Source organism: Trachypithecus francoisi, unplaced genomic scaffold, assembly GCF_009764315.1.
Source record: "Trachypithecus francoisi isolate TF-2019V2 unplaced genomic scaffold, Tfra_2.0 Contig01566, whole genome shotgun sequence".
Taxonomy (NCBI): Eukaryota; Metazoa; Chordata; class Mammalia; order Primates; family Cercopithecidae; genus Trachypithecus; species Trachypithecus francoisi.
In genome coordinates this window covers 1,161,131-1,180,643 of record NW_022681441.1, presented here as the reverse complement: position 1 = coordinate 1,180,643, position 19,513 = coordinate 1,161,131, and the positions used below count along the sequence as shown (strand labels likewise).

Below are 19,513 nucleotides of genomic sequence, written 5' to 3'. Positions count from 1 at the left end.
TGATTTTATGATTTGAAAACAGTGAATCAGAAATGAGCCAAAATTCATACTCATTTACCACCTGAAACAATTGTGAGAATAGATCTGATATACAACATTTAATTATATTGATTTTTTTTCTTTTTTTCCCTCTAAAGCTGAGACTCAGAGTTCAATTAAAACAACAAAAATACCAGGTAAGTTCTCTTTTCTCTCTCTGTTAGTATTTTCATGGGTAAAATCTCAAGAATAAAACAAGTTACACCAATCAGTTTGGGGGCAGGGAGAAATAGCACAAGGGAAAACATTATATCACAAATAAAATGTTTAGAAAAACTTGAGTTTAAAAAAATGCAGACCAGGAGAACTTATAAAGACACTTCTGAGTGTTCTGTGACTAAGGTGAGTGGAGTCAGCTCTAGCAAATGCATAAAGCCTGTGAAATTGCCCTCTGTCCTCTGCCCCCGAACCCACTGTTCGTGATCTGTTTCTGTTGTCAGTGTGCCCTCTCCCAGAAGTACAAAATGTCTTCTCTTACTTTCTAATAAAATCTGGTTGTAGTATTGAAAAAGATGATGCTAGAAACTACAGCTAACAATCTAAAATATTATCACAGTGCTCGTATTTGCCACCCTTAGTTTTAGACTGAATGTGTTTTTGATAATGGAGCAACAGGAATTGAAAATTGTTGGGCAGGGGAAGATGGCAATGTTGAGTCTTCCTGTTTTGAAATCATAGTTATCTGAGGGATTTTTATCTTTCTACATCCTACCTGGTACTCATACAAATGACAAATCTCATAAGCTTTCAATGCTGATTATCTTTAGTATATGGAAACTAAATGAAAACTAACACAGGAACAGAAAACCAAATTCCGCATGTTCTCACTTGTAAGTGGGAGCTAAATGATGAGAATTCATGAGCACAAGGAAGGAAACAAGAGAAACTGGTATCTACCTGAGGGTGAAGGGTAGGAAGAGGGAGAGGAGCATTAAGAATAACTATTGTGTACTAGGTTTAATAGCTGGATGATAAAATAATTGGTACAACCACCCCCCATGACATGAGTTTACCTATATAGCAAACCTGCACATGTATCTCTGAGAATGAAATTAAAGTTTAAAAATGAAAATAAACTAAAAATGTGAAATAAACCTATAGGTTCATATAACTTTTTAAAAATTACAAAAATAAAAAGAATTATGAGTGACACTAAAAATTATGAGTGCTCCATTTTCACAGCAAATATTCTAAGTAATCACTTTAGTCTAACTTCTACCTCGTGTTCGAGGAATTTGAATCAAATTATTATGCTTTTAACTTTTAGTAATTATCTTCTTCTATATCATATATCTCATTATTAAAGAAGTTATTTTTATATTATTAATTCCCTTTACTCCACTAAGCACCATATTTTTTATTCACTAATCACCATAATTTTTATTACTTCCATCTTCATAGGCTAAAAATTGGCAGGCACTAGAGGAAAAAAAGCAAAACAAAACAAAAACAATGCTTCTAATGAGAGAAGACTGATGCAGTTCTGGGAAGAGATTTTTTTTTCCCTCTGCTTCATAGATTGATTATCAAGGAGAAGTCAGAGATGAAGAATTGGGAAGCAGCCAAATTGTCAGTTATCTTTAAGGAGAGACTGAAGGATCCTTCATTTTGTTTAAAGAAATTTTATTTACCAAGTGCCAGCTGTAAGTTTAATTGATTTTAGTGGAATAAAAAGCTCATTTAGGCTATTTTTATTTTTTGAGTTATGTAAACTGATTTTCCTAAGCCAAATAATAGACAAACAATTTATTTGAATAGTGGATTAGAAAGAAATGAGACTGGTTCTATAAGCCACTTGAAAATTGAGTCTCATTTTTTTCCTTCAAACTTCAAATATATATTGCAGCTAAAGACTAAATCAGAAACACCATCCCCCAAAAGATGAATTAACACATTTATTAACAGGACATTCTTTATACTTCTGTGTTTTTTTTTTTTCAGATTAAAGACTTCTTTAGTTTTATGTATTTGGCATCAAAGATGTTAAAATACCAAATTTGTGAAATATTCATCCATAGGATTAAGGACAGGCATATTATTAAAAATAATTCATATTTCTGTTTTAGGTAGAAGTTGACATAAAATTATAGCCCATAGAATTACTAGTCCTGTTTCCTTTCTATAAATATAAGCAAATATGTATTCAGTCTTTGAATGTATCACATACAGTTCTCACATTTGATATTTTCTTTAACATTATGCAGCTAGTTTTAATTTCCTTGAAAAGTTACATTTTTACAACAACTTCAAAAACTATTATTAAGAGTCTAGAAATTGATGATGATTTTTATGTAGAACCCTTTTGGGGGATAAAAATAAGTAAGGATTCTATATAAAATGTTAATTATGACCAATTATACATAGATATAATATTTTAACATTATAAAACAAAAATAGATCCATGTTGGTGACATCAGCAAGATGGCCAGCTAAAAGCTTCTAGTGCTCTTCCCACTTCCCACAAAAAAACTAAAAATAATGAACAAGCAACTACATTTTGATCAAAATAACTAAAGGAAAGCTCTGGAGAACAGCAGCAGAAATCCTGTGGACCACTGAAACACAGGATGGCCACATAGGAAAGAGGAGGAAACACTTTGCCTCTGCCATCCCATTTCCCTAGTTGGGATCAACTCAAAACCAGAAGAGACCCCTTGCTGCAGGAAAAACGTAAGCAAGAGGACCCCAACAACCACCATCATCGCCATAGATACATGCAGTCTTTGCACTAGAGACTTCTGCAGTCCTTATAGGGTTTGAAGCCTGCTGAAGGAGCGCCCCAGAGTCTACATACTGAGCTATCCTTAGAGAAGCAGCTGATGCTGTGCCCCTCCCTCCTCTTCTCAGCCCCTACCTCTTGCCTCATGGCTCATGCTGCTACGGCCCTGTACAATCTTGGGGAAAAGTGCATCCTGCTCCAAGCGTGAGTACGCATTGCATCCCTCCATCCCTGATGTTTTGTTACTACTGCAACAAGCCCACATAATAGCATATCATCTGCCAGCCAACCTGCTACTATGTCCTACCCCCAGGGCCATGTTCCATGGAGCTACTCCACTCCCCACATTCCAATTACTGTGCACCCTCCTCTCAGGGCTGAACTGAAATGGCACTCCAACCCTCAGGGACCTCAGGTCTTCTGCACACCAGAGCAGTCATGCCCCTCAATGCCATAGATGAGGCAGCATACCCCACCACCACCATCTGGGATCACAGACTTCTGGCACACTAGAGCAGTCAACTCTCAGCCCTGGCTCCACAGATAAGACAACATACTACCCACAGGGGCTCAGAGCCTCTGGCACACAAGAACAATTGCACACCCCAGTGTCATAGCTGATGCAGTACCCCAGCCTACAGGGATCCAGAGGCTCCACTGACATGTATGACCATGATTTCTGGGGCCAAACAGATGTGGCACAACACATCCCAAAGAATTAGTGCCTGGCTTGAGCTGTGGCACCCTGCCCTCCAGGCTGAACAGCCACATGCCCTGCCCACCCAAAACTGCACTACACCCCTGCAGTCTGAACTGCTGAGACATGCTGCCTCTTGGGGAACTGGAGCTGTGCTGCACCCCTCCCACTAAGGTCCAAGATACAGCAGTGTCTTGCCATTTCTGCATCATTGCTCCTGCTGTACCTGGCCTCATAGAGCCTGGGGTAGTGATATGTCCCACCATTCCAGGGTCCAGTGTCACCACTACCTAGTACCTCATCACCAAGTGTCTACATTTTTGCTGACTTCTGTTGACTCCTGGTCCCAAATTACAGCTATTCTTTGCTCTCTGGACCCAATCTCCTAAAAACTCCTTTTTCTACCAAGCTGTACCAGTGGTGTGCCATGTCCACCAGGGTCACAACCTCAGCTATATTTCAGCACTCTGGGCCTAAGCTGCTGAGGTGTGCCTCAGAGGAACAGACCCCGCCTTACTGGGAAAACTGCATTCATTTGTATCTTGGAAACTGAAACTGTGCCTCAAGTCCAAGGTGCTACAGTAGTCTCACAAGACCTTGAGCTCATGACCTATATCCACAGCTACTCTGATCACCTATGCCCTGGCTCCCAGTGCTGCTATGGTTGCCTGTGGCCCATATCAGACCAAACACAAAAATGGTTATCTTCAGCTAAGACTCCCCACTGTGGAAAAGACAAGAACCGGAGAATTGTTAAGACTTTGCCTTAGCAACCTATGCAGCCACTATCACTTCCACCAACTCCTACAAACTAGGCCACTGAGGCACCTACATTCATTGCTGACATTGATCACAACTAAAGAAGCTGCACATTGATTACCCCACTGTGCCTACATGTAACCAGAGCCACCCTGCCCACCTGGCAGCCTCAGACCCATATGCAGCTGAAAGTCTTCCCCTACTAGAGTTTGAAAAAGGAAACTACATCACTAAATATGCAGACATCAATGCAGGGACACAAGAAACATGAAAGAGCAAGGAAGCATGGTACCACAAGGCAACCATAGTTCTCCAATAACTGGTCTCAAAGAAGCAGAAATTACAAACTGTCTGAAAAGCGATTTAAAGTAATGAGCTGGGCTGGGTGTGGTGGCTCATGCCTGTGATCCCAACACTTTGGGAGGCTAAGACGGGTAGATGACTTGAAGTCAGGAGTTCAAAACCAGCCTGTCCAACATGGCAAAACCTTGTCTCTACTAAAAATACAAAAATTAGCCATGTGTCATGGTGCACAACTCTAATCCCAGCTACTTGGGAGCCTGAGGCAGGAGAATATCTTGAATCTCGAAGGTGGAGATTTCAGTGAACCAAGATCACACCATTGCACTCTACCCTGCATGACAGAGTGAGACTTTGTATCAAAAAAAAAATAAAAATAAAATAAAATAAAATAATGAACTGAAAGAAACTTGGAACTTCAAGAGAATACAAATAGACAACTTAATGAAATCAGGAAAACAATTCATTATATAATTAGGAAATTCAATGAAAAGATAGATATAAAAAGATCCAAACAGAAATCTTGAAGCTGAAGAATTCAATCAATGAAATAAAAAATATATTACAGAACTTCAAGAGCAGACCAGATCAATTAGAAGATAAAATCTGTGAAGTTAAAGATAGGTCTTCTGAAATTATTCCATCAGACAAAAAGAATAAAAAAATACTGAAGACAGCCTGTAAGACTTATGGAACACCATTAAGCAAGCAAATACTACAAAAGAAAAAGAAACAAAGAATGAGACAGAAAGCTTATTTAATAAGATAATTGCTGAAAATTTTCCAAGTCTTAAAAGAGATAGAGACATTTAGATTCATAAAGCTCAAAGGCCCTCCAAAATGTGCAACCCAAAGAGATCCTCTCTAAGGCACATTATAACCAGACTGTTAAAAGTCAAAGACAAAGAGAAATTTAAAAGCAACAAGAGAAAAGCATCAAATCACATGTAAAGGAATTGCCATTAGGTTATTAGTGGATTTCTCAATAGTAACCTTGCAGGTCAAGAGAGATTGAATAATATATTTAAAGTGCTGAAATAACAAAAGCACTGCTAGCCAAGTATACTATGTTCAACAGAACTATCCTTCAAAATGAAGGAGAAATAAAATTGTTCCCAGACAAGAAAAGCTGAAGGAATTCATCACCACTAGACCTGCCTTACAAGAAATGCTTAAAGGAGTTCTTCAAGTGAGAATTTTTAAAAAATGACAATTACTATTATAAATACAGACGACATATTTATAAAGTACAAACTCACTGATAGAGGTAAACACATAGTAAAATCAGGAACACTCTAATACTGTAATAGTGGTGTATAAATCATGTGTAACTCTAGTATGAGGGTTAAATGTCAAAATAGTCAAAAATAACTAAAACTATAACAAGTTGTTAATATATACACAATATTAAAAGATGAAAATTGTGACATCAAAAACAAAATGTGAGGGGAAAGGTAAATGTATAGAGTTTTTGTATTCAACAGAATTTGAGTTATTATCTGCTTAAAATAGTTGATTATAAGATGTTTTATGGAAGATTCATGGTAACCACAATATAAGAAACTACAACAGGTATACAAATGATAAAGAGAAAATAATCAAAGATTAACACTACAGAAAACTACCAAATTACAAAGATAGATAATGAGAGAGAAAGAAACGAAGCTACCAATAATCAGAAAACAAATAACAAAATGACAGCAATGAGTCCTTTCTTATCAATAATGACCTTGGATACAAGTTAAAAGACATAGAATTGTTAAATGAGTAAAAAGCAAGATCCAACTATATGCTGTCTACAGGACACTCAGTTTAGCTTTAAGGACACATAGGCTGAAAGTAAAGAAATGGAAGAAGATATTTGATGCAAATAATAACGAGAACAGGAGTAGCTATACTTACACCTGATGAACTATACTTCAAGTCAAAAACTGTCACAAGAGACAAAGAATGTCATTATTTAATGATAAAGGGGTCAATGCAGCAACAGGATATTACAATTGTAAATATATATGCAACCAACATTGGAGCACCTACATACATAAAACAAATATTAATGGACATGAAGGGAGAAATAAAGAGCAATATTATAATAACAAGGGACTTTAATACCCCACTTTTTGTTTTTTTGAGACAGAGTCTCACTCTGTCACCCAGGCTGGAGTGCAGCGGCACAATCTTGGCTCATTGCAAGCTCTGCCTCCTGGGTTCACACCATTCTCCTGCCTCAGCTTCCCGAGTAGCTGGGACTACAGGTGCCTGCTACCACACTTGGCTACTTTTTTTTGTAATTTTAGTACAGATGGGGTTTCACCGTGTTAGCCAGGATGGTCTCGATCTCCTGATCTCATGATCTGCCCATCTTGGCCTCCCAAAGTGCTGGGATTATCACACTTTTAACAATGGATAAATAATCCAGCAATCCCACTACTAGGTGTCTACCCAAAGGAAAAGAAGTCATCATATTAAAAATACACTTGCACATGTATATTTACAGCAATATGATTTACAACTGCAAAAAAATGGAACCAACCTAAGTACCCATTGATTAATGAATGTATAAATAAGATGTGATAGATATATATATGTGTGTGTGTGTATATATATATATGTGTGGGTGTGTACATACACATATGTATATATACATACACACACGCACACACACACACACCGTGGAATACTTCTCAGCCATTAAAAGGAGTGAAATAATGTCTTTTGCAGATATTTGGATGTAGCTGGGGGCCATTATTTTAAGTGAAGTAACTCAGGAATAGAAAACCAAACATTGTATATTCTCACTTACAAGTGGGAGCTAAGCTATGAGTATGCAAAGGCATACAGAGTGATATAATAAACTTTAGAGATTCAGAAGGGGGAAGGTGAGAGTGGAGCCAGGAATGCAAAACTACACATTAGGTATGATATACACTACTCTGGTGACAGATGCACTAAAACCTCAGAATTCACCACTATATAATTCATCCATGTAACAGAAAAAAAAAACCACTTGTACCCCAAAAGTTATTAAAATAAAAAGGAACACAAAATTAATAAAAAATAATTTAAAAACAGTAGATAGATCAACCAGACAGAAAATTAATAAAGAAATACTTGACTTGAATTGCACTTTTCACCCATTAGACCTAACAGACATATACAGACTTTACTTTAACAGCAGCATAATATACCACATTTTTCTTTAGTTCAAATGGAACATTCCCTAGGATAGGCCATATGGTAAGTCACACAACAAGACTTAATAAATTTAAAATTGAAATAATATCTAGTATCATTTCATACCATAATGCTATGAAACTAGAAATCAATGATAAAAAGAATCTTGGAAAATCCACAATTATATGATAACTAAGTAACATGCTCATGAACAACCAATGAGTCAAAGAAGAAATAAAAAGAGAAATTTAAAAACATCTTGAAACAAACAACAATCAAAGCACAACATACCAAAACCTATGAAATGTAGCAAAAGCAGTTCAGAGAAAAGTTTATAGCAATACGTGCCTACATTAAAAACAAAAAGAATCTCAAATAAGTAATCTAACATTACGCTTCAAGGAATTAACAAAAGAAGAATGAATTAAACCCAAAATTAACGGAAGGAAGAAAATAATAAAAATAAAAACAGAAATAAATCAAATAGAGAACAGAAAAATCATAGGAAGAATCAATAAAATTGAGTTGGTGCTTTGAAAAAATAAAAAAAGAATAAACCTTTAGCTGGTCTAAATGAAAAAATAGGGAAAACTAATAAATAAAATCAAAAATTAAAGTGAAAAAATGAAACACCTCAGAAATTAAAAGGATCATAAGAGAGTACTATGAAAAAATATATGTCAATGACTGGATAATCTAGAGTAAACAGGTAAATTGCTTAAAAAACACAATAAAACAAAACAAAAAATATCCCAAAAACCTACCAGGATCAATTCAAGAAGAAATAGAAAGCCTGAATAACAGACCAATAACAACTAAAGAGATCAAAGAAGCAATAAAAATACCTTCCAACAAAGAAAAGTCCAGAAACAGATAGGTTTATAAAAACTGAACTCTAGCAAACCTTCAGAGAATGAATAACGATACTTCTTAAACACTTTTTAAAAAATAGAAATAGAATGAATTGTTCCAAACACATTTTATAAGGAACACATCACCTTGATACCTAAGTCAGACAAAGATATTACAAGAAAAGAAAAATGCAGACCAATCTCTCTGACGAATGCAGATGCAAAAATCCTTAGTAAAATATTGAGGATTAAATTAAATCCAACAACATAACAAACTAAACCCAACAGCATACCAAAAGAATTATATATTGTGACCAAGTGGGGTTTATTTCTGACATGCAAGGCTAGTTTCACATACACAAATCAATCATTGTAATATATCACATTAACAGAATGAAAGATAAAAACCACACAATGATCTTGACAAAGAAACAGCATTTGACAAAGTCCAACACCAATTCTTGATTTAAAAAAACAAAAACTCTCAATAGTTTAGGCATAAAAGGAATGTTTCTCAATATAATAAAATCATTTATGAAAAACCCACAGCTACAATTATAATCAATGGGGAAAAGTTAAAAGCTTTTCCACTCAGACACAGTACTAGATAAGGATGCCTACTCTTGTCACTTCTGTTCAACAGAGTACCAGAAGTACTAGCAAGAGCAATCATACAAGAAAAAGAAATAAAAGGCATTGAAATCAAAAAGAAAAAAGAACTCCATTTGCAGATGAAACAATCTTATATGTAATGATTCCACAGAAAAAAAACTGTTAGAACTAATAAATGAATTCAATAAAGTTGCAAAATGCAAAATTAACATACACAAGTCAGTAGCATTTCATATACAAATAACAATCTAACTGAAAAAAAATTTCATTTATGGTACCATAAAAAATTACTGATGCTTTCTGACTTACCATGGGGTTACATTCTGATAAAGCCATCATACGTTGAAAATGTTGTATGTAAAAAATTCACTCGATACCCTGATAAACTCATATTAAAGTTGAAAAATTGTTGAGTCAAACCATCACAAGTCTAGATGCTCCTCAGCTTACAATAGGGTTATGTCTTAAACCCCATGGTAAAGTTAAAACTTGTAAGTTGAGGACCGTCTGTCCTCAGGAATAAATTTAACCAAGCAAGTGAAACATCTGTATACTGAAAAAGAGAAAACATTGATAAAAGAAATTGAAGGAGACAGAAATAAATGGAAAGATACCCTGTAGTTATGAATCAGAAGAATTGATATTGTTAAAATGTCAAAGAGCAATACATAGATTCAACACAATCCTTGTTAAAATCTCAAGGTCATTCTTCACAGAAATGAAAAAAAATTCCAAAAATACGTATGAAAACATGAATGACTCCAAATAACCAAAACAATTCTGAAAAGAAAAAAACAAAGTTGGAGGCGTCACACTTCCTGAGTTAAAATTATATTATAAATCTATAATAAACAAAACAATATGGTGCTGGCATAAAAACAGACACATAGACCAGTGAAACAGAATAAAGATCCTGGAAATAAATCCAAAAGTTTATTGTCCACAAATTCTTTACAAAGACACCAACTGCACACAATGGGGATATAATAGTCTTTTCACTAAATGGTGCTGCAAAAACTGGATTTCTGCATGCAAAAGAATGAAGTTGGACTCTATCTTAAACTATGCACAAAAATCAACTGAAAGGTAAAAGCAGAAACTATAAAACTCCTAGAAGACAACATAGGGGAAAATCTGCTGGGCATTGGCCTCAGCAAGGTTTTTTTTTTTTTTAAATCAGACCAAAATTTCAGGCCACAAAATCAAAAATAAATAAATAAATGGGACTACATCAAACTAAAAAGCTTCTGCACAGCAAAGGAAGTAATCAGCAAAATAGAACAGCACAGTACGAATTGTGAAAAAAAAATTGTAAACCATATACCTGATAAGGGGTTAAGATGCAAATGTAGAAAGAAAAATAGCAAGATTAAAAAATGGACAAAAGACCCTGAATAGACATTTGGTGAAAGAAGACATGAAAACTACCAACATGTGCATGTTGGCACATGATTATGTTGGCACATGATGCTCCACATCATTAATCATCACGGAAATATAAATCAAAACCACTATGTGATACTACCTCACACCCATTAGGATAGATATTATCAAAAAGTCAAAAGACAACAAATGTTGGCAAGGGTGTGAAGACAAGGGAATTCATTTTTTCCCCCAACTTTCATTTTAAGTTCCAGAGTATATGTGCAGGATGTGCAGATGTTCAGGTTTGTTACATAGATAAACATGTGCCGTGGTGGTTTGCTGCATAGATCATCCCATCACCTAGGTATTAAGCCCAGCATCCATTCACTACTCCTAATGCTCTCTCTTCCCCTGCACACTTCTCCCACCACTGATAGGCCCCAGTGTGTGTTGTCCCCTGCCCTATGTGTCCATGTGTTCTTATGGCTCAGCTCCTACTTATAAGTGAGAACATACAGTGTTTGGTTTTCTGTTTCTGTATGCATTTGCTGAGGATAATGGCTTCCAGCTCCATCCATATCCCTGCAAAGGACATGATCTCATTACTTTTTATGGATACCCAGTATTCCATGGTGTATATATACCAGATTTTCTTTATCCAGTCTATCATTGGTGGACATTTGGGTTGATTCCATATCTTTGCTATTGTGAACAGTGCTGCAATGAACATATGCATGCATGTAACTTTATGATAGAATGATTTATATTCCTTTGAGTTTATGTCCGGTAATTGGATTGCTGGGCCAAATGGTATTTCTGCTTCTAGGTCTTTGAGGAATTGCTACACTGTCTTCCACAATGGTTGAACTAATTTACACACCTACCAAGAGTGCAAAAGCATTCCTTTTTTTCTGCAATCTCACCAGCATTTGTTGTTTCTTAACTTTTTAACAATCGCAATTCTGACTGGCATGAGATGGTACCTCATTGTGGTTTTGATTTGCATTTCTCCAGTTATCAATGATGAGCTTTTTTTCATATGTTTGTTGGCTGCATGAATGTCTTCTTTTGAGAAGCATTTGTTCATGTCATTTTCCTACTTCTTAATGGGTTTTTTTTTTTCTTGTTTATTTGTTTAAGTTCCTTGAAGGGTCTAGATATTATACCTTTGTCATATGGATAGATGGCAAATTTTTTTTCCTATTCTGTACGTTGTCTGTTCACTCTGATGATAGTTCCTTTTGCTGTGCAGCAGGTCTTTAGTTTAATTAGACCCCACTCATCAATTTTTGCTTTTGTCCCAATTGCTTTTGACATTTTCATCATGAAATCTTTGCTTGTGCCTATGTCCTGAATGCTATTGCCTAGATTTTCTTCTAGGGTTTTTACAGTTTTCAGTTTTACATTTATGTCTTTAATCCATCTTGGGTTAATTTTTGTATAAGGTGTAAGGAAGGGGTCCAGTTTCAATTATCTGCATATGGCTAGTCAGCTCTCCCAACATCATTTATTAAATAGAAAATCCTTTCCCCATTGCATGTTTTTGTCAGGATTATTGAAGATCAGATGGTTTTAGGTGTGTGGTCTTATTTCTGAGTTCTCTATTCTGTTCCATTGGTCTATGTGCCTGTTTTTGTACTAGCACCATACTGTTTTGGTTACTGTAGCCTTGTAATACAGTTTGAAGTCAGGTAAGGTGATGCCTCCAGCTTTGTTCTTTTTGCTGAGGATTGCCTTGCATATTTGGGTTCTTTGTGGTTCCATATGGATTTTAAAACAATTTTTTTCCTAATTCTATGAAGAATGTCAATAGCAGCTTAATGGGAATAGCACTGAATCTGTAAGTTATTTGGGGCAGTATGGCCATTTTCACAATATTGATTCTTCCTATCCATGAGCATGGAATGTTTTTCCCTTTCTTTGTGTCTTCTCTGATTTCCTTGAGCAGTGGTTTGTGGTTCTCCTCAAAGAGGTTCTTTGCTTCCCTTGTTAGTTGTATTCCTGGGTATTTTATTCTCTTTGTAGCAGTTGTGAAAGTGAGTTTATTCATGATTTGACTCTCTGCTTGCCTGCTGTTGGTGTATAGGAATGCTAGCGATTTTTGCACATTGATTTTGTATCCCAAGACTTTGCTGAAGTTGCTTATCCGCTTAAGAAGCTTTTGGGCTGAGACAATTGAGTTTTCTAGGTACAGGATCATGTCATCTGCAAACAAAGATAATATGACTTCCTCTCTTTCTATTTGAATATCCTTTATTTCTTTCTCTTGCCTAATTGCCCTAACCAGAACTTCCAATACTATGTTGAATAGGAGTAGTAAAAGAGGGGATTCTTGTCTTGTGCTGGTTTTCAAGAATGCTTCCAGGTTTTGCCCATTCAATATGATATTGCCTGTGGTTTGTCATATATGACTCTTATTATTTAGAGGTATGTTCCTTCAACACCCAGTTTATTTAGAGCTTTTAACATAAAGCGATTTTGAATTTTATTGAAGGCCTCTTCTGCATCTATTGAGAAAATCATGTGACTTTTGGCTTTAGTTCTGTTTACATGATGAATTACATTTATTGATTTGCTTATGTTGAACCAACTTTGCATCCTGGTGATGAAGCCAACTTGATCATGGTGGATAAGTTTTTTGATGTGCTGCTGGATTCAGTTTGCCAGTATTTTACTGAGGATTTTTGCATTGATGTATATCAGATATATCGACCTGAGGTTTTACTTTTTTGTTGTGTCTTTGCCAGGTTTTGGTATCAGGATGATGCTGGCCTCATAAAATGAGTTACAGAGGAGTTCCTCCTTTTCAATTATTTAAAATAGTTTCGGTAGAAATGGTGCCAGCTCTTCTTTGTACCTCTGGTAGAATTCAACTGTAAATCCATCTGGTACCAGGGTTTTTTTGTTTGTTTGTTTGTTTTTTGTTGTTTGGTAGGCTATTTATTACTATCTCAATTTCCAAACTCATTTTTGGTCTATTCAGGGATTCAGTTTTTCCCTGGTTCAGTCTTTGGAGGGTGTATGTGTTCAGGAATTTACCCATTTCTTCTACCTTATGTGCACAGAGGTGTTTATAGTATTCTCTGATGGTTGTTGGTATTTCTGTGGGGTGAGTGGTGATATCCCCCTTATCATTTCTGATTTTGTCTATTTGATTCTTCTTTCCTTTCTTCTTCATTAGTCTAGATAGTAGTCCATCTATTTTATTAATTTTTTCAAAAAGCCAGCTCCTGGATTCATTGATTTATTGAAGATTTTTTCGTGTCTCTATCTCCTTCAGCTCCACTCTGACCTTGGTTATTTCTTGTCTTCTGACAGCTTTGGGGTTTGTTTCCTTTTGGTTCTCTAGTTCTTTTAGTTATGATTTAGGTTGTTGATTCAAGATCTTTCCACCTTTTATCAGCCAGGGGAACTTGTGTATACTGTTGATGGAAACGCATACTGGTGCAGCCATTAAAGAAAATAGTATGGAGATTTTGTCTGGGTGCCGTGGCTCATGCCTGTAATCCCAGCACTTTGGAGGCTGGGGCACAAGGATCACCTGAGGTCAGGAGTTTGAGACCAGCCTGGCCAACATGGTGAAACTCCATCTCTACTAAAAATACAAAAATTAGCTAGGTGTGGTGGCATATAACTATAATCCCAGCTACTCAGGAGGTTGAGGCAGGAGAATCACTTGAACCTGGAAGGTAGGGGTTGCAGTGGGCCGAGATGACACCACTGCACTCCAGCCTGGATGACAGAGTGAGACTCTGTCAAAAAAAAAAAAAAAAGGGAAAAAAAAAAGAAAATGGTATGGAGATTTTTAAAGAAATTAAAAATAGAACTACCCAAGTGATCCATCAATCCCTTTTCCTGGCATATACCCAGAGGATATGAAATTACTACCATATAAGATTATGTGAACTCCCATTTTCATGACAGCCAAGATGTAGAAACAATCTAAGTGTCTGCTAATGGGTGAATAGATAAAGAATAATATTCCATATTCAGTGAAATATTATTTAGTCCTAAAAAAATAATGAGACTTGCCTTTTGTCAGAACATGGATGAACATGGAGGACATTATGCTAGATAAGCTAGACACAGAAATAATATTGCATGATCTCACTTACATGTGAAATCTAAAAGAAAAAATTCAAATATACAGAGATAGAGAACAAAGCAGTAGTTACCAGGGACAGAGAGGAAATGGGGAGATGTAGATTAGAGGATACAAAGTAGCAGTTATGTGGGATAAAGTCTAGGAGTCTATTGTACAACATAAGAACATTGTTAACACAATTGTGCTGTATTTGAAATTCATGCTAAATGAGTGGATTTCAATGCTCTTGCCACAAAAACAACTAAAATGTATAATTATGTAAGATGATTGATGTGTTCATTTACCTCACTCTAGTAACTTTTACTATCTAAATGTATCTCATAATATCATGTTGTATACCTTAAATATATACAATAAAATTTATTTTAAAAAATGTATTTAATTTTTAAAATGAGAGATCAAAGAAAGATAATTATAGTTATGTGGAAATGATCAATTGATCAATCAAGGTCTAAAGATATCTCCACTCATTTCATTCAATAGCACAACAGTAGTATGTGATAGAAAGCTGTGTTTAATGATGCTTAACATGAGAATATTATGCTCAATATTCAAAGTATTGGGGAAAATCAAACTGCAACTGCCCAGTGTAACATAACCGGTAAGGCCCCAAATTTGGTATGAACCTGTGCTAACTATACAGAATGATATATTTAATCAACTACCATTAACCAAGGCACTTAATAAATATCCATCCTGTTCCTATCATGTGTACACTAGCTAAAAAAGGAATGATACATGGAGCCTGCCATTGGCAGTTACTAAGGACATAAGTCAATATTATACATAACTATAATAATTCTAGCAGTCATGCAGGCATAAAGTAATATGTTATGGGTGAATTTCAGATAATCTTACATAAGATCAGAGGATAGAGTAATTTTTGTTTTTTGTTTTTTGGTTTTCTCCTTTGGCTGTGGTTGAGGTAACCATTGGGTGGGGAAAAAAAAGCCAGTTTTAAATGATGAGAAAGGGTTCATGAAAGTATTGACCTGTTGGCAGCCAGGTTATTCTACCTACTCATTTTTCTTGCTCCAAGTTCAGACCTAATGAGGAGATTAAAAGACCCACTGAAAAGTGATGAAGGGCTGTTTATTCCCTAAAGATAAATGCAAACATTGCATAGCCATTACAACAATTTTAAGCAATGATGGAATTCACTTTTCTTTAGCCTTATCATTTTCACACAGATAGGCAGAGCTAATAACTTGTCCTTGAAAATGAACCATTTGATTTCATTGATAAGAGACCTCAGCCCTGAGCAAAATGGACCATTGTGCCTTACCGAATTGAGAAAGGAATAAGCCATTAACCCTTAATTTTTTGGGGAAAACAACTGTATTAGGATCCTCCAGATAAACAGAACCAAAAGGTTGTGCACAGACAGTGAGAGCGAGAGACAGAGAGAGACAGGGAAATAGACAGAGGGATGTGGGGAGAGAGAGAGAGCAAATGAGAATGAGAGAGAGAGAAAGATGTATTGTAAGAATTGACTCATGTAATAATAGAGGCTGAGAGGTCTAAAGACTCAGGCCAGCTGATGGAGTAATTCCAGCCTGAGTCCAAAGGCCTGAGAACCAGGGTAGCTGATGGCATAAGTTCCAGTCTAAAAGTTGGCAGCCTCAAGCTCCAAGAAGAACCAATGTTTCAGTTTGTGTCCTAAGTCAGGGAAAGACCAATGTCCCAGTTCAAGAGAGTTAGGCAGAAAAGGTTCCCTCTTTGTTCTACCCAGGGTTTCAACTGGTTGGACGAGAGGCAACCAGTCAGGGAGGGCTATCTGCTTTGCTCAGTCTACTGATTCAAATGTTAGCCTTATCCAAAAGCACCCTAACAGACATACTCAGGACAATACTTGACCAAACATCTGGGCACCCTGTGGCCCATTCAGTATGACACACAAAATTAATCATCACAATATTCCCACAGCAACTAGCATAACTTAAGATCTCATCATACATATCTGTTTTACTTTCCTTAACTGTGTTTCAGAGTCTCAGTTGCATTGTGGTCATTACAGTTGATAGAAAAACAAAGTCAGAACAGGTATGAGAAGTGCCACCAAACCTGACCACGGGCCTTTGGAAAAGAGGATGCCCCATCCTGTCTGAGTATATTCACTGTGGTTGACACTCTTAGTTTTGGGCATTGGCTGCGGACCTCTAGGAACTTACATAAAGTGAAACTTGAATCATTCTATGCAGGGGTAGTTTATCTGAGTTTTCTAACTTTGAATGACAGAATCCTGCTATTGTCGTTTAGTTAGGATCCAGTCAAGCTAGAAATATAACTCTAGCAGAGTAATATCTAGAGTTTTTTTTTTAACTTAGGATTTTAAGGTGTTTAGAAAATTAATTGAGAATAAAACGATTCAATTATCGAATGAGAAATATATCAATGTGTATGTGGTAGTGTCTGGTACAAACTTCCCCTTAGGAAATTGTATAGATTCCAGGTATGGCAAAGTGGTTTCTTATCTAGTTCAGAGATCTGCTGAATCTCAAAGTAGTGCTCTGCACTATTCTTGCATCACCCTAGTCTGCACTGAAAAGTCATAAAAACTCACAGTCTTCACTGGTGAGCTACCCAGCAATCACTTTAGGAACCAATACATTTCCTGCTGTTGCTAAAAGGGTATGGTTCTCTAATAAAGTCTATGACATGCTTTATTTACTATATTAGGAATAATTCTCCCTGTCCCCTTCTGTCTATCTGCATGGTCTGGTTTGACCTACTGAAGGAAAGTGTTTAGCTTGTTTTGATAAGAAAAATGCCTTTGTGATTGAGGCCTCAACTGAAAATAGATTATATTTTATGTAGCAAAAATAAGAGTCTTATCTTTATAACTCATCCCTACTGAAATGCAGCAGCTTAGGCAGCATGATTTTGGGGTTGATATCACAGACTCTAGAGCTTGCATTCAAATCCTGCCTCTGCCACCTACTTGCTGTGTGGCTCTGGGCAAATGAATCTCTCTAGGCATCAGTTTCTACTTTGTAAAATGCAAATATTAATAATACAATAATTAAGTGTGCTAATATTTGCAAGACACTTAGTCTCTTTTAAGGGTTTGAAAATAAAATCCTTCTTAATATTTTCATGTCTATATTCATGATGCAGGAGGGGATAAGAATATCTCAAAACTTTCAGAATGTTAAGAACAGAATTTATTGATTCCATTGATAATGATGCCATAAGTAACTAAGAAAAACATTTTTAAATGGATTACATGGCATATTAGAAAGAAAACAGAAAGGGTTTTGAGTCATATTTGGCTTATGGCTTAGCTTTGCACTTACTGTTGAATATATTACCTTATCTCTCTGAGCCACAGTATCTCTCATCTTTAAAACACAGGATTAAGAATGTTTACTTAAGAATAAAATAAATTAGCACATATGGAAGTAATTAGCACAGTGCCTCAGTCACTCTCATCATATATAATTTTGTAAAAACTACTATTTAAATCAAAAAGAAAAATATATCCTTTTTCTACAACAAATATTTCTTTTTTTTTTTTTTTTTTTTTTTTTGAGGCGGAGTCTCGCTCTGTCGCCCAGACTGGAGTGCAGTGGCCGGATCTCAGCTCACTGCAAGCTCCGCCTCCCGGGTTTACGCCATTCCCCTGCCTCAGCCTCCCGAGTAGCTGGGACTACAGGCGCCCGCCACCTCGCCCGGCTAGTTTTTGTATTTTTTTAGTAGAGACGGGGTTTCACCGTGTTACCCAGGATGGTCTCGATCTCCTGACCTCGTGATCCGCCCGTCTCGGCCTCCCAAAGTGCTGGGATTACAGGCTTGAGCCACCGCGCCCGGCTACAACAAATATTTCTACAGAATTACCTAAAGTAAATCAATCTCCATTCAGTTATTCCATTATTTCCGGGTTAGAAGATGTTATTACCTCAGGTTACTAACATTGACGGCCCAAAGCAAAGCAAAGGAAATTTAAGGTAAAACTTTTTTTTGCATTGCTATAAGAGTATAACCAGGTCAGAAAGGTAAGGTCAGATGAGAGCGGAAATTAATTTTCATCATTTGAAGGCAGAAAATTCCTCCTGTGATATTTTACCTATTAAGTGGATGGGGGTGCCATTGTGTGTGAAAATATATACTAGCCATGGATTGAAAAGAATCTAAAATCCTAGTTAGAGGAGACTCCAGGATTACATCAACGAGCTCCCTTTCCAAAACACAGAATTGCACCAACAATAGTCATAGCACTTATTGTCTATACCACTCAGGTATCACTTATATAACAGATTATTTTCCTCTCCAATAATAAAAGCCCAGAGTAGACCACATGTTCTCATTTCCCTGAGTGTCAGGGTGCTCAGAGTCCATTCTTGTGGCCAACAGCAACAATTATGTCAATACCCGGTATTAACTCTTAGAAAGGGCCTGTTTACTTCTTTCATTTGCATTTGTTCTAATTTCTTATTTCAATTTCATTCATCTTATGGTCTGTAAAATTGCTTAAGCTCCTCAAGTCCTTTTTTAAAGAGTTATAAGTAAAATTTAATAAACAATAACATAGTCTCTCCTATTTCGATCCTTGGTCTTTGCCATGATGTTTTACTTGTTCTTTATTGCATGTTTAACATCTGTCAATTTTGGGATATGCTTCTCACCTCCCCTACTAAAATGTGAGCTCCTTAAATGCAACAGCTACCTCTCATACTCTGTTGTATTTTCTTCAACATTTAGTGGTGGTCCTAAAGTAGGTCTCTATTTTTGTTCTTGTTGTATAATGAATGAGAACAATAATAATATCTTGATTTTAAATATGTGCCAATCCCAATATTAAGATTAAAAGGTAATATCATAAATTCACTTCATCTTTCATAGTAGTCAATTCTGCTGCCAAGAAGTTTGTTTATCCATTCAGTGAATAGTGA

At 36.2% G+C, this 19,513-nt stretch overlaps 1 protein-coding gene across 3 annotated transcripts in view; it reads left to right on the top strand.

The window, feature by feature from the left end:
- The window catches only part of EMCN (endomucin), a 122,264-nt gene that overhangs the window by 68,244 nt on the left and 34,507 nt on the right, over positions 1–19,513 (top strand). For all 3 annotated transcript variants that reach the window (XM_033178376.1, XM_033178366.1, XM_033178361.1), the window contains one exon: positions 138–176. In XM_033178376.1, coding sequence (XP_033034267.1) covers positions 138–176 — 39 coding nt within the window. The remainder of the gene's footprint in view (positions 1–137; positions 177–19,513) is intronic.